Consider the following 16345-nt stretch of genomic DNA (forward strand, 5'->3'; position numbering starts at 1 on the left):
AAAATTTCAGAACTTCCGAACATATTCTACCAAAAAATATTACTGATGCATTCGACAAATAAGATTGAATTATTTTCCGAACTTCTAAAGTTTAAAGTATAAATATTTCTAAAACTACAAGGTGTTGTCTCAATTTAATCCTGAAATCAATATCACAGTCAAAAATCAGCCTTCAGTAATTTCCTTTTCCTTTGCTTTACAAATATCTTCTGCTGATTTGACAAACTTTTTCGTCAACTCATCAATCTGATAAGAAGTTCAGAACATCAAATATCATTAGAATTAAATGCAAAACTTGAACCTTTTCCAAGAAAGAAAGAAAGGGGAAAAAAAAAAAAAAAATCATCCAAATTCACCTCTTTCTCTAATCTCTTGATTTCATCCTTGGAAAAACTTGAACCTGATTTCTTAATTGTATCCAGTGCCTGTAAATCCAGCCATCAAGTGCATATAAATATTGAATAAAATACTATGCAGTGCGGTCCAAAACTATGCTTCCTAGACACTAAAACTTGAACAATAGTTTATTTGGCTATGCAGTTACTCATTAGAAATTTGTATATGGAGTTTATATGCTAAAACTTATGGCCAGCTTGTTCTGTAAATCAGTTCTAGCCATTAAGGTCCAGATAAGCTGCACCCTTAATTTTACTATCTGGATCATATAGATAATAGATATTCTATCCTTCCATGACTATAAAGCATTATGTTATTGAATTTTAAAACTTTTCAGTTGAGATTATTACCAATAACTACGTAATTACAAAATAACATTATTGGCATACCTTCTGGCGAGCTCTTCTTATACTTTGTTTAACGTCTTCGCAAGACTTGGAAACCACCTTACACATAGCCTGATAGAAATTTTCAGTGGGATGTTGGTCATATGGCACAAATAAAATAGTACTGGGAAACAAAAGACGAACAAATAGGTAATTAAAAGAGATAGTCGATTTATATGCTCACCTGCATATGCTCTTTGGTTAATCTGGTAATTACAAAGCACACAAACAAAAATTACATCAGCCAAGAAATTAAGAAATCTTAAAAGTTTAGGCATTTGTAGTATGAAATTTTTGACATGAAAACAAAATTCTGCGCCCTTCAATTAATAAAAACTTATGGTTTTAGTACAAAAAAATGCTTCCACAGGGATCAAGAGACACTGATGGACTGCATTTGGACAGGTCATAATATGAGTTAACAAGTGCTTACGGTGGTATTGATGCAATCAATCGTTCGCCATCCACTCTAGGGTTTAACCCTAATGGAGATGAAACAATGGCCTTCTCTATTGACTTCACCGTCTGCAGAAAAAAAAATAAAATAGATAAATAAAAATTAAAAAAGGGAAGAACAGAAAAACATTATAGCTGTGTTTGGTATGATGTTGAATGTTTCATCAATGAACTAAAAAATGAACTAGAAATTAATTTCATTACATTACAGTGCATTCTATTATTACAGTATAAACTTAGCCTAAAATTCATCCCAATATCCGAAATGTACAGAAGGAGAAAACTAATTTAATCAATACAGTTGCAAATTATATATAATAAAGAAGCAAGCACTAATAAAATAATAATAATAATAATAATAATAATAATAATAATAATAACAGTGAGTGTGAAAATGTCTTTAGGCTATTACCTCTGGGTCATATGGGTTCACAGATAGTGTTTTAGGATCCATGACTGAAACAACAGCTATCCGATTTAATGGCTGTTTTACAGAATTTGTTTCAACAATGATGTGGTCAAGCATTCCTATAAAAGCAAACATAGATTTACATTACAATTACTAAAGCAACCAGCTTTGAACACGAACTAAAATAAAACAAAAATCGTCAACTTACCTGCAGAGGCCCGTCCAGTTCGTAGTTTGGCCAATTCACGAGACAATGCGACCATTGCTGCATCCATTTGCGAGGCAGCACTTGCTTTAACCGAAGGCCCAATATCAGGAGCAACTTGAACAGTATCCCCACCATAATCATCCTCTAAAATACATATAAAAACATGAATTCGATTGAGATTGGATACAAAGTCATACAAATAACTATATTAGAAAGGAAAAGAGTTGAGATCTTCGAGACGAAAATACAAAGTGTAAAGCTAAGCACTGGATCACATGCCAAAATCGATCAAAATACAGTCAATTACAGCCTATTAGACAGATAAAAGAGGGGTACTTGATTTTTTTCCTTTGGCGAAGCCACGAAGAGAGACTTTGAGGAAATCAAAGGATGGTGGAATTTGGGTTTCGCCAATTTCAGAATTGCAGTGGAGATTGTGGGAGATTTTGCTAGTTTGGATGATAGAATTATAGCTTCGAAGAAACATAATTGAGTTTCTAAAAGGGATCGCCCGTCTCATATACATCGCCATTTTCCTTTTTCTCTGTTGCTCTCTGATTCTATAACTGCATTCCAAGCTTTAAGCTTTAACTTCTCTTTCTCAGGTTTAGGGTTTTTCCTATTTTGAAAGGTTTTAGATTTCTTTGTTCAATATTTGGCGTTTATAGGGTTTTTGCTAGTCAGAGTTAAGATTGAAACGATGTCGGTTATACCTAAATGTTAAAATTTGTCGATGGCATATTTCAATTGTAAATTGTTTAAAATTGAATTTAATGCTCCCGGCTCCATTGCAATTTGCTTGATCTAATTTTATTTTCTTTTTGTGTGAAAATTTATGTTATGTTCTTTTTTTTTTAGGATAAAATTTAAATAATGTTTGTTAAGAATAAATAAAAATTTAATATTATTTTTATATAAAAACCCGTATAATTATATTTTATTATATTTCATTAAAAGACACCAAATATATTTTATTTTTATTTGCTTACAATTTATAATTAAAAAAATTGCGAATAATTTTCAAGCCCAAAATTCAAATTTAAATTTGTCTATTAAATAAGATCCAACTCAGTTGGTTAAATTTGTCAATGAACTCAAATAAGTTTTTTTCAAGAAGCATTGAAGGAAGGATAAATTGTAAACGATGACGTTTCATAAGTTTGGATGTTGGGCAATATATATGTACGCTTGCGTATTGTCACATCTCCTAAGCGGTAGGCTTGGCAGAGAGAGATCGAAGACCCACCCAAAGCCCAACATATCCAGCACCAGACATTTTCTCTTCAACTCTTTGTCGCTCCCTGAAACAAAACAACAGAAGGTTTTTCTTCTTTTTTAATACACTCTCAAGAATCAGAAGTTCAGAACTCCTTTTATCTGCCAAATGTATTCTTCAATCAAATATCCCTTTTTCATTTCAGTGAAGATGAAAGCATTCCCATTTATCCGCTTTATGGGACTCAACAATCTCTCCAGAGGAGTTCTATCTGTTGCAAGGTGCTTCTTCTTTTTTTATCCCTAATAAGTGTTTCTTTTCCCTTCTATAGTTTCTTTATTCAATTTATATATATTTTTTTTATCTTAGTTTCTGTTACTTTCCTTAGGTCGTGTCTTCTTTCTCTGGTGATTCTTTTTTTTTTTTTTTTTTTTTGGATTTTTCTTGTTTTCCTGGTTTATAAACTAGTGAAATTAAAAGATTCAGCACCTATGCCTTTTTTTTTTCATTTTTCTTTTTAAGATTGAATTATCTTTGCAATTAGTTGTCTTTATGACTGGGTGAATGATGTGAAGTAGTTAAAAAAGAACGAGGGATTGAAGTAAGGTTCATGGATATTCTTTACAGAATAAACTAGTCTTGGGTATGCCATTTGATAAGAATTGGCATGCTGAAAATGCTTTGAAAGGGAGGATATTTTGGTGCCATAGAAGAGAATGAAGAAATACTTTCAAGTAGAAAGATCTTTGTGCTGCAGATTTTTTACTCAGGGGACCATGCTGGTGCAGTAGTGAACCCTGAGTTCATGAGGGCACAAGTGCAAATTTGAGTGTTGGATATAAGCAATAATAAATAATAGAAATATCAAGTTTACTTATGCGCTTTGGATCCTTTTTTTGAACATGAATGTGATACTGAGTGAATTTTGATGCTTACGAGTTACACTTCATATGAGCTGTCCAAATTTGATTCACTGGACAGGAGTAGACTTCAGTTGGCCTGGTTTATGGGACAGTATATTTTGTTGAGATGATTAACATACATATAGTTGGATAATTGAGATGATTAACATTTTCCATATTTAACATTGCATCTGTTCTTGGGAAGTTGTTTAGACGTTTTTAAGCTTTATTTTTCTGTTTTCATACTTGTTAGCATACCTTTACTTTGCTTTCTTTTTTACAGGACTCAGGTCTCCCATCCTAGGACATTTCTCATTTGCCAAGCAAAGTTTGGTAAGAGTTAATTTTGGTTCTCATATAGGATTATTCATAGTGCTAATTCAACTTCCATATGAAAGCCAAAAAGCTTTGCATGTGTCCTTTTCTGTTTACAGCATTGACCAATTTCTTTGATTATTATAAAAGCTGATTCTGGGGTAGATGGATCATTCAGCTCGAGAGTGGTGCCTCCGACCCTATTAGCAGCAGAAAAAGAAGAAGCCAAGGCTGTGTTAACCTTGTTCTTGAAGAAACAAGGATTGAGCCATGCTGTTGCTGCAAGAACTATCAACAAGTCAGACTTATTCATTGACCACCTTGTCTCAAGGCTTCATTCTATTCATAAATCTCGGTATCTAGTAGGTTCGATTGCATCTATTGGGCCACAAATAAGTTCAACTTTTCATTTGAAATTGTTCCATTTCTAATCAATTTGAACGCTGCAGGACGGGAGCTCACAACTCTAGAAATCAGGGATGCGCTTATTCCATACCTTGAGTCACTCCTCAAAGAGCATGGAAGTGTTTTGGTAGATTTAGTGGAGAACTTTCCAAACCTGCCTGCTGAAGGAAAACCAGTTGCACTTGTTTCTCCATCTGATTCGACCCTTGACTCCAAGAAGCTGAAGGCTGTGTCTAGAGTGAGTGAGAGTGGTCCTGCTGGGAAGCTGCCCCCACATATTCTCTATCTCATGGATCTTGGTATGGATCTTGAGCAGCTCAAGGGTATTACACGCAGATTCCCTGCTTTTGCTTACTACAGCTTGGAGGGCAAAATTAAGCCTGTAGTTGAATTCCTTCTTCATCTTGGGGTACCTAAATCAGACCTTCCTACCATTCTTGTTAAAAGGCCCCAATTGTGTGGAATTAGTTTGTCTGACAATCTCATACCCACTATGACATTCTTAGAAAATTTAGGAGTTGACAAGACACGGTGGGCTAAAGTTATATTCCGGTTTCCAGCACTTCTTACTTATAGTAGGCAAAAGGTTGAGGTGACTGTAGATTTTCTTTGTGAGATGGGTCTTTCAGCAAAGAGCATTGGTAAGATACTAACTCGTTGTCCAAACATTGTAAGTTACAGTGTGGAGGACAAACTACGGCCTACAGCTGAGTACTTCCGTTCACTAGGAGTTGATGTTGCTCTTCTTTTGTACCGATGTCCACAGACCTTTGGTCTCAGTATAGAGACCAATTTGAAGCCTGTGACTGAATTTTTCTTGGAAAGGGGATACAGTATAGAGGAAGTTGCTACTATGGGTTCAAGATATGGAGCTTTGTATACTTTTAGCTTGACAGAGAATTTGATACCAAAGTGGGAATTCTTTTTGACCATGGATTATTCAAAAGAAGAACTTGTTAAATTCCCTCAATATTTTGGCTACAGTTTGGAAGACAGGATAAAACCAAGGTTTGCACTAGTAAAGGAGGCTGGAGTCAAACTGCTGCTGAACCAAGTGTTATCATTGTCATATAGTAAGTTTGATGATGTTTTGAAAAAGAAAATCAAGAAAATGAGTTCTAACAAGGCCTTAAATGATACAAATAGCAGTGAGGTCTTCAACAAGAAATTGAAAAATGACACTTAATTACAGCATAACAGCAGCAGAATACATATCGATACTCTTATTCAGCATATGTGTTAGTGATGAATGGGTAAATGCATTGTTGCAACATGGAGCATGTCTGAGGCACACCCAACTGGTTAAATTTCCTTAGCTGAGGGCATGTCACTTTAATCAGTTGAGTTCACAAAATTTGCAGAACAGGGTGGTTGTCGCCTTTACCAGCTCCATAGCAGGAGGAACTGAAAGAGTAGATGTTTTGGTGCAAAATGGTATTGTGGGTACTGAGAGTTGATTTAAGTTTTAATGCAAGTGCTTCAGGGGAATTTTGAGCTGCATGGAAACAACATATCTCCCGTTAGAAAAGTCTGCAGTCAATTTTTATAGCATGAGATAGTTCTGTTGATCATGCAAGCTTATCTGCTCCTAATATCTGACTGAAAATGGATTTGGAAAGGACTGTAAATGAATTTGAATTGATCTTTGGGTAGCTCAAAATTATTATTTTTTTTAATTATAAAAACGATAAATTTTGACTTGAAATTGAATTATGTATTAAAAAAGTTAATTATATAGTTGGTGCCTTGCTATTTTGCCTATTTGGTTGTATAATTTTTTTTCTGAAGATCATTACCCTTTAAGCACTGTTCTTAAATCCATTAACCCCCTATATGAACCCTTTTTGGTTTTGGCAAAATAGAAACTAGGCTTTATGTTTCAGCTAGGACATGGTTTGACCTAGTTCCAAACCGTCTTATAGACTCTAGTCCTTATTGAATCGAAACTCAACCAGTTGTAGAACCAAACCAGCTTTAGCTGGTCTAATGATAGAACCACTCTGATTCCAATTTAACCAAACCAGCTTAGTCTTAGCTTATGGCTTTTGGTTTTAATACTGTGAATGAGAAGATAATTGTATTACTGAAATTAATAGAATATTTCTTTATTTGATGAAAAAGAATAACTGGCTTGGTGGCAGAAAATCCAATAAAACCAAGTTCTTTTTTTTTTTTTTTTGAAAGAAAATTAAATCGTAAACGACATCGCATCTATGAACTTGAGTCTTGAGCCCCAGAAGGCGGGAGCTATACATAGAGAAAGATGGTGGACTTACATGAGAAACATTTTACTAAGACCTCCGACAATAATGTTACACCCAACTATCTAGGCTGATTAACACCTCTAAGCTCACACACACAGCTTTTCTCTCTTCTTCTTCTTCCTTCTCACTTCTCCCTCTCTGTCTCTTTCATTTCCTTCTCCCCCAGTCTGGAGTGAGAGAGACGCAGTGGAGTTTCTAAATTGGGGCTCAACAATCTCTTTAGAGGAGTTCTATCTGTTACGAGGTGCCCTTTTCCCCTTATAAATATCATTAATTCTCTTTTCTTTTTTTTTTTTTCTCCCCTAATAAATATTTCTTCTTCTATGAACTCTTTATTTATAGTTTCTAATTTAGTTTCTGTTACCTTCTTTAACTTGTGTCTTCGTACCTTGCCGAAATCTTGTTTTTGTGTTTTTCTTGTTTTATAGATTCATCTAATTTACATCTATAAACTAGCGAAATTAAAAGATTCAGCATTTATGTTCTTGTTTTTTATTTTTTTGTATATAGTTGCCGTTATTACATTCTTGTAAATCGCAATATGGACTTAGATGGTTGTGAATCACGATATGCAATTATGTTGATGGTAGCATCTCAATCTGGACGAAGATGTGGATTTTCTGAAAGATTGGCATGCAATCCCATGGCATTGTACTACCATAAAATTTGAAAAAATAGCTTTTGGAAGTGCTTTCTGAAGGTAAATTTTGGTATGTTTACAAATAGCTTGCATTGCAAAAAGAATTTCAGTGAGTAATTTGTAATGGATATCTAGAGATACAAAAGAAATTGGCATGCCATAAAATTGTTGGAAGATAAAGTTTTTGGTGACATGGTGTCACGGCAAACAGACGTAGAAGTACTTTCAAGTGGAAAGATTTATGTGCTGCGAATTTTGTGCTTAGGGACCATGCTAGTGCAGTAGTAAAGCCCTGAACCATTATGGGTGCAAGTTTGAGTCTTGGATGGAACTACTATGGAAGAATAAATAATATAACTATCCAGTTTACTTATGCACTTAGGATCCGTTTTTTAACATGAGGTGCTACCTACAGGTTACATTGCAAAGCTGTTATACAAAGGTTCATTAGGATTGAACATTCTAATTACAGTGTCATGAGCTATCCAAATTTGACTCACGGGGACAGGATTATTTTGTTCAGATGGTTAACGGGCAAATGTTTGGATAGTTGAGATTGTTAACATGTCTATATTTAACCTTGCATCTGTTTTTGAGAGGTATTTAGATGTTTTCAAGGTTTATTTTTCTGTTTTAACACTTGGTTAGTTGTTAGCATAGCACATTTACTTTTGGATTCCTTTTCATAGGACTCGTCTCTGTCATTGTAGGACACGTTTCTTTTGTGAAGCAAAGTTTGGTAAGAGTTAGTTTTGGGTCCTTCTATAGGATTATTTGTATTTCTAATTCAACTTCCATATCAAAGCCAAATCTTTGCATGTTTCCTTTTCTGTTTATAGCATTGACCAATTTCTCTGAATGTTAGTAAAAGCTGATTCTGGGGGTGGATGGATCATTTAGCTCGAGAGTGGTGCCACCAACCCAATTGGCAGCAGAAAAAGAAGAAGCCAAGGCTGTCTTAACCTTCTTCTTGAAGAAACAAGGTTTGAGCCGTTCAGTTGCTGCAAGAACGATCAACAAGTCAGACTTATTCATTGACCATCTTGTCTCAAGGCTTCATTCTGTTAATAAATCTCAGTATCTAGTAGGTTCGACTGCAGTGTTTTGCAACAAATAAGTTTACGTTTTCATTTTAAATTCCTCCATTCCTAATCAAATTTAAACATTGCAGGACAGGAGCTCGCAACTCTAGAAATCAAGGATGCTCTTATTCCATACCTCGAGTGTCCCTTCCAAGAGCATGGAATTTTTCTGGCAGACTTAGTGAAGAACTTTCCAAACCTGCCTGCTGAAGAAGCAAAACCAGTTGCAACTGTTTCTCCATCCGATCCGACTTTCTACTCCAAGAAGCTGAAGGTTGTGTCTTCAGCTGTATCTAGAGTAAGTAAGAGAGGCCCTGATGGGAAGCTACCACCGCATACTATCTATCTCATGGACCTTGGTGTGGATCTTGAGCAGCTCAGGGGAATTACACGCAGGTTCCCTTCTTTTGCTTACTATAGCTTGGAGGGCAAAATTAAACCTTTAGTTGAATTCCTTCTTGGTCTTGGGGTACCTATATCAGACCTTCGAACCATTCTTGTTAAAAAGCCTCAACTGTGTGGATTTAGTCTCTCTGAAACTCTCATACCCACTGTGACATTCTTAGAAAATTTAGAATTTAATAAATAATATCATATGTTTATTTCTATTTTTTTTGTACTTTTGTTACTTTATTATCTTTTATTTGTCGGAAAAAAAAAACAAAATTGTCTTATAATTGTGCATATAATATAAGGCTCCTGGTCCTAAATAAGTTGAATAAAAGCAACTGACACGTCAAATTTGATAACCATAAGCGATATGATGCTCAGAAAGGCGACTTTATGACCGTTGTTTCACGTGTCAAGTATCTGTACCTGACATAGGAGTTTTATACACTCAAACTGTGACTTCATGTAATTTTTTTACTGTCTGTGGTAAATTTTAGGAATTTTGTTTTTCTGTCTATTAGTCGCCTATGATTTCACCCTCGATTTAAGAGTTGACATTTTCATCAAATTAATCATAAATTTACTATCCATTCCTCCACAAGGGTTCCAATGCTAAATTTAAAAATCAGCTATAATAACTTTTAGAATTTTCAACTTTTATATAAACAATATTAACTTAGAGATATGATTAATAGAATTTTTAGAATAATAAGTTTTATATTTTTGAACCATTCCATAAGAACATAACCGATAATTTTATAAATTAAAATATTGATATGTAAAATTTTATAAAGTTCAGATACTTAATCGTGATAGTAATAGTCAAGAATGACACAAAACTCTCGACGGATAAATTTATGCAGCCAACAACCTCAAAAAATCTAAAAAAGCATAGGCAATCACATACAACTTCAAAAAATCATCCAACAACCTCGATTTTGGCCATATATATAATCCATTAAATTTTTTATTTTTTTTATACTTTGCACAAAATATCCAAACTCTTATCCGTCTTACCCATGACCTAAGCGATCATAATCAATCCCGCAAGTGTTCTTATCATTTATTAGTTCTCTAAATAATTAATAATTAATTGCAAGGATACCAAAAGATAAAAGAGAAAATTTTCTAAAATGATAAATGAAGTGAAAAAAGAAAATAATACTACTTGGACAACAGTTGTAGTAGAATTGAGATAGTCTAGAGTTTTACTGTATAATATATTAATGAGATGAATGAAAATTAAAAATTTATTTGGAATTTATCAAACCAGACCACCGGCCATATCACAAATTGAATATATTACAACAGAAAGATCATCCAAGTACAATCAATTTTGGCTAAATAATAACCCAAGTTCAAAACAACATATAAACCAATGAGCTAGCAGCAAGGCAGAGTTCCTCTTCAAATTCAAAAAAACAATAATAATAATAATAATAATAATTTTAATTAGTTAATGAAAATATTGATGATGCAATGGAGCAACATTATCAGCCAAAGGACATTGACCATGATTTCATTTGTCAAATTCCAGAAATCAGCCTCACAAACACATACACACAGTCAGTTAGGAATCAGGAACCAAACCTGACACAGTCTTGTTCAGAATGGTCATTTACTTCTTGTAGAAAACATACAAAGATGAATTCCTTCAATAAATTATTAAGTAGATGAATTCCTTCAATAAATTATTAAGTCTTATCCTATGCCAAAATTTGAAGGTATAATTTTATAAGTTGATGTGTTTGATGGGTAAAGTAAAAATTGAAATAGCCACAAGGTTAAAATAATCAAGTTTATGGGTGAATTTATATATTTACCGAAGAATAATAGAACATGCATGGATGTATTTTCCATTTTCCATTTTCCATTTTATTTTATGTTAATGTTATCACAAGCCACATAAACAAGAATCTCAAAGATTACAATCAACACAAAGAAATATCTCCATCATCGACTATGGGTTGGATGAAATACTGTAGAGATACCTGACCAGTCGACCTTGTGCAGTTCACACCTTCCACATTCGACAATGTCCTCTTCTGTGTTCTCATTAAATCCTGTAACTCACAGCAATCTCCTGGTTGAGTTGCTAACATTGGCTCACGCACTCGACCTAATAATAAATGTTGATAAATCTAAAGCAATTTACATTTCACCATACAAACTGAGTTACAGAATTATTAAAACTGTTAAAACTCAGTACCATCTTAATGACTAAGAAAACGGTTGCTACAGAGAGGAGCCAAAAGAGCACCACCGTCATCTAGAGAAGCACCATATCTGGACATGCAAACAATGAAAATAACATTTACACTTATTAATCTCATACCTGTTTTGATGATGGAAGGCATAGTAAGGAAGAACAAACCTGATTGCAAGCTCTTCTTGTTGTGAAACCGTGGTGACTAGTCAAAACATCCTTATTGCTTAACAGAAGACTCACCGATCACAACTGATGATGATGATGATGACACCATCTAAAGAACATTCTGTTTAACAAGGCAAGAAAATATCGCAACATCTTGAATTTAATTGAAGGACTTCACTAGAGCTCATAGAATCTAGTGCACAATTTGTCATGGCTGTGCAATATAAGTTTTTAATGCCCAACTTTGCTAAACTTCAAAATTTACAAAAATTGCATCTTGTTAGCAGTACAAAGGCAGACTCAGGAGGACTTCTAAATCCACTTATTTTTTCATCCAATAAATTTCAGGACTACACTCATATGAGGAAAACCAGAAAAGGGAAACCATATTTATAAACCCAGGAATAGCTAACTGAAATTATTAATAGCATAGTGAAAGTCCATATATATACATAGAGCAAAAAGGGATTGGCACACAAAAAAAAGAAAGTCAGCAAAAAAATCATATCTGAGAGAAACAAATGGGTTTCTTATTCACACAACATGATGCAACCCACAAAAACAACATACAATCCAGTTACATACATGGAACACACATTATTTTCCACGCTAATTAATCTAAGAAATGGCTAGGAATACTGGTAAAGTTTCAAAACAGAAATCGCTAAGAATTAACAGAGGTCCTATAGAGAGGCACCAGAGCTTTTTTTCCCACACACCAGTCTCCTTTGAGATCAGTACACACCAACACAAACTCTGAAATTGGAGAGAGAACTAGAAACAATCAGCCATCGGGGTGGCAAATCACAATCAAGCAGCAAAATAACCATTCTGATTATCAGAAAATGACAAGCCAGATTGCAGCAAATAAGCTCAGTTTTCTCATCAACTCAAGCTCCTGCAACAGGCAACCTTTTAGACAGAACCATCCAGCTGAGAAGCATAAGCAAAGCAGATTCACACACTTAACATTCTACTTCCCCTTGCATATGTGCACTCAATTGTGTGGAGATACTGCTGCGCTTCAAACTTGAATTTGCAAGTATGCCACGGTATTTTATAGGAACCGTCAATCTTTCCCAAAGTAATAATTGGTCAAATGCCCACCAACCAAACTCCTTATATTAGCCAACCTGATAATTTCTTCCTATGAGAAGGAAATTCAATTTTCCAGCACAATCTGAATAATTCTTTGCTCCCTCTTATCCTCCCAAAAAAAAAGAAAAACAAAAAGGGCTAAACAATTTGAACCCCTAAAAAGAAAGAAACCCCTAATTAATCCCAAAAAAAAAGCACTAATTTGAATCCATACCTTCAATCATACTTGAATTTCCAATTACGCCCAAAACCCTAAAAACACTAATCCTAATTTCACTAGCATGCTCACCATTCATCTTCGCACACAGACAAAAAGCAACAATTTGACATACAAATACTATTAATATATATATATATATATACCCCATACAACACCACCACCGACATCGGACCACCATCCTTTTCACATTCTCATTGTCAATTTTAACGCGGTTCCTCCTCTCTCCGCCCTGAACTCCCCGGCCCGCCTGACAAAGATGCCAGCAAATTCAGATGCCCTGGAAGATAATTCCCCACCCTCGCCGCCGATGCCTCTCCCATAGCAGCTGCTGCTGCTGCCGCCGCTGCTTGCTGCTGCTGAACAAAGAGCGATGACTGCTGTGCTGCCACCGACGACTGCACAACCATATCCGGCGGCGCCGCTGCGAATCCCCAGAAATCAGGTCTTGCCGGAACCGCCCAGAAGCCCCCAGGAGCCGCCGCTGTCCCCACCAAAGACCCGACTGTGGGACCAACTGAAACCCCACTATCATCCTTACCTCCATTGTTGTCATCCTCCGGTCTCACCCTCTTCCCTAGAATAAATGGCGTAGGCCCTAATAGTGGTTTATGGTCCATTGCAGAAGAATTGGTAACCGACGATATCGAAGATAGAGAATTAGAGTTCCCTCCCGCTCTTACAGACACAGAAACAGTAGAAAAACTCGCCGGAGTGGTCCCCGTCCCAGTAGCTGCAATAATGGAAGGCTCCGCTTGACGAAGCAGCCATTCTATGGTCTGTCCATCTGATTTATGACCAAGCTCACGAGTCAACTGAAAGACACGTGCAGCACATATGATCGGCATGCGAATTCGCCTTCCACGTCCATCAACCTTGCTATGACGGTCTTTAGACGGCGGTTTCTTCACAGCCAGAGCTCCATTAGTCCCCGGCGGCTGCTGTCTTTGAGAGTCAATGATAGCCCCGTTGGTAACTCCTCCTCCTCCGCCGCCGCCGCCGCCGTTGTTTGCTGCACTATCAGAATTGGACATCCTTCAACGCTTAACTAGTTAACCTAACCGAAAGAGAACAAGTATAGAGAGAGAAAAATAAGAGGGAAAAAGGAAAACGAAGGGTTTTTTGGGTTAGAGAGGGAGAAGGGGAAACAGAGAGCTAATCATTGAGCGGCAGGAGCTGGTGGAGACAGGAGGGAGGGCACATGGGTGGTGGGTCCCAATATTATACACAGACACACACACACAGCTCACGCTCTTCTTCTTTCTTTCTTTCTTAGCTTGTTAAGTTTGGTACGCACGCGCAGAAGAGCGAGTGATTTTAATAATTGTAATAGAGAGAGAGAGAGAGAGAGAGAGAGAGGAGGAGGGTGGCCCATCTAGTAGCAGAAGAATTTAAGTGCGGGGTTACAGAGTGGGACCGCGATTATTTCCGTACTGTTTAAAATTGAAGGTTCCAGCTACGTGCGGTAAGTTGATTATCCATTAGTATATGGCCACGTCGGTGTTGGAACCAAAAGATTTAATGGGTCTGTTTGGTGGCCTATCGTTGTACTACATCTGTAATTTCTTAACTCTTTTTTTATTAATCCTTAAATTTATGAAATTCATTCATTACGTGCTCCCCTTATTTCACTGTAATAACACAGCTTCATCGCCGATGAAAGTTTTAACCTAATTCTGTTAATCTGAAAGGAGGCTGATTAAATCACATGGAGACCTCGCGAGTAGTACAAAATTTCATTAAACAGAAGATTAGCCATGCACAGTGTTAAACTCTCTGCAAATTTTCTGCAGATGCACCATTCATAACATTGCAAAAGATCCTTGCAACCTGCAAGCCGAATTGAACTATGTGCATCTCTTGAATCCTCATCAAATATAATTTTCTATTTTTATTTTTATTTTTTTCCATAACTTTCAGCAGGCAAATGATTGTCCATTAATGTGATTTAGTATTTGTAATACAATTTGCTTCTCAATGAACACGATTCAAAGACAACATTTACAATAATCCATCAAACAATAAAAAAAAAAATAATAAAAAAAAAAAGACCTTTTTTACATCAAGGACGAGGACAGTAAACGGGAATAAATCGAGGCCTACAAACACCCTTAGCATCATCCAATATGAGTGAATGAGTCTCGGGTGGAGGAGAATCAAAAATGTGCAGCCCAATTGGAGTAGTCAATGCTAAATTTGACAAGCGATCGGCAACAACATTAGCCTCTCTGTAAACATGCCGAACTTGCACTTCCCAATCTTGTTGGAGTAAAGTTCGACAACCTTGCACTAAATTATTAGTATAATCGTCGTGCTCATTTTCGCCTCTCAACTCATCTGTAATTGCCTTCACAACTGAAATGCAATCCACTTGTAAATGAAGCCGACGGTATCCTCTTACCCAAGCCAATTGAAGTCCTTGATAAACCGCCAATAATTCAGCCAAAAATGCTGAACAAATGCCAATATTCATAACAAACCCCGTCTTCCATCTCCCCAAATGGTCACGGATGACCCCACCCCCACCAGCTAAACCATAACGGCCTTTACAACAACCGTCTGTGTTAAGAGTAACCCAAGAAAGTTTTGGAGAATCCCATTTAACCATCCTTATAATATGACTTTTATCATTTGGACAAATATATAATTTGTCTTCCTTAGCCACATCCACCATAGCCATTTTGAAGAAAAAGATAGTAAAGGTATTAATTGAAAAACGTAAGTCTAAGTTTGAATCACTTTACCCTTGAAGTCGAAGTAGAGAGAGAATCTAAAGAATTTATATCGTGGGAAACAAAGAAATAAAAACTCTAAGCAAGCATAATCAATATATATAGTATAATACCTAGTCCTAATCAAACTTGGATTATGATTAAAATGGTAAATCTAATCCCACAAGGATAATAAAAACTCTAATAATATACCAAATCCTAAAGAGGATTTGACAATGTTTTATTTTCCTTTTTTTTAGTAATAATCAAATTTAAAATATTGGATCTACACGTGAAAATATTATCTCATACAAACCCAAATAAATTAGACTATATATAATAATATTACATTCAATAAAAGATAAATCGTTCTTGCAAAATTAATAACAGATTTATAAATAAACAATCATTCATTTATTATTTTACCTTTAATAATTAAAAATTATTGTTTTTAATGGTATTAAAAATTATTGTTAAATACAGTATAAATCCGTTTATCAACCTAATATAAAATAACATATATAGACTTCCGCGTTGGCGTTTGTTATTTCACGCATGCAAATACTTAGTGCCTTTATTTTTTTTTAATTATTAAATAATTCGTCCCCCTTTCTTTCGAGTTTCTACAAGAAAAACAATAGAAAGGAAAACTAATATAATAAATTAATTACAAATGAGTATTTTGTTAGACAATAGTAATAATTTAAAATTTTTATATAATATATTTAAAATTGTATTGGAATTTATCATATATTTAATGTTTCTACGAGTAATTTCAGTTGAAAATTTTGTTTTTTTATATACGTATAATACGTATATTACGAATCTCACATTGTTAGTACCAAATATATAATCCAATCTCTTGACAATGCAGAT

At 35.3% G+C, this 16345-nt stretch overlaps 3 protein-coding genes across 4 annotated transcripts; 1 reads left to right on the forward strand and 2 right to left on the reverse strand.

Moving 5' to 3' along the window:
* Positions 1 to 4: 4 nt before the first annotated feature.
* LOC105632902 (Ribosome recycling factor) lies at positions 5 to 2522 on the reverse strand. The gene is made up of 8 exons (XM_012215371.4): positions 2192 to 2522; positions 1856 to 1999; positions 1651 to 1766; positions 1216 to 1307; positions 967 to 988; positions 786 to 854; positions 357 to 425; positions 5 to 246 (listed from the first exon to the last, which is right to left on the reverse strand). Exons 1-8 carry the CDS (start codon positions 2385 to 2387, stop codon positions 166 to 168), a joined length of 789 nt encoding a protein of 262 aa, XP_012070761.1. The 5' UTR covers positions 2388 to 2522; the 3' UTR covers positions 5 to 165.
* A 542-nt stretch (positions 2523 to 3064) lies between these two features.
* MDA1 (Mitochondrial transcription termination factor family protein) lies at positions 3065 to 6454 on the forward strand. 2 transcript variants are annotated; one of them, XM_020679121.2, is made up of 5 exons: positions 3065 to 3176; positions 3277 to 3352; positions 4257 to 4306; positions 4439 to 4654; positions 4738 to 6454. In XM_020679121.2, exons 2-5 carry the CDS (start codon positions 3282 to 3284, stop codon positions 5877 to 5879), a joined length of 1479 nt encoding a protein of 492 aa, XP_020534780.1. In that variant the 5' UTR covers positions 3065 to 3176; positions 3277 to 3281; the 3' UTR covers positions 5880 to 6454. The 2 variants fall into 2 exon arrangements, with proteins under 2 accessions (XP_020534780.1, XP_012070783.1); XM_012215393.3 differs by having other exon boundaries at positions 3073 to 3352.
* A 5498-nt stretch (positions 6455 to 11952) lies between these two features.
* On the reverse strand, positions 11953 to 13949 carry LOC105632932 (transcription factor TCP21). The gene has a single exon (XM_012215404.4). The coding sequence runs from the start codon at positions 13790 to 13792 to the stop codon at positions 12965 to 12967; it is 828 nt and encodes a 275-aa protein (XP_012070794.2). The 5' UTR covers positions 13793 to 13949; the 3' UTR covers positions 11953 to 12964.
* Between the last annotated feature and the right edge of the window lie 2396 nt (positions 13950 to 16345).

Source organism: Jatropha curcas, chromosome 11, assembly GCF_041381405.1.
Source record: "Jatropha curcas cultivar XTBG-Jc1 chromosome 11, XTBG_Jcur_1.0, whole genome shotgun sequence".
In the NCBI taxonomy this organism is placed as follows: Eukaryota; Viridiplantae; Streptophyta; class Magnoliopsida; order Malpighiales; family Euphorbiaceae; genus Jatropha; species Jatropha curcas.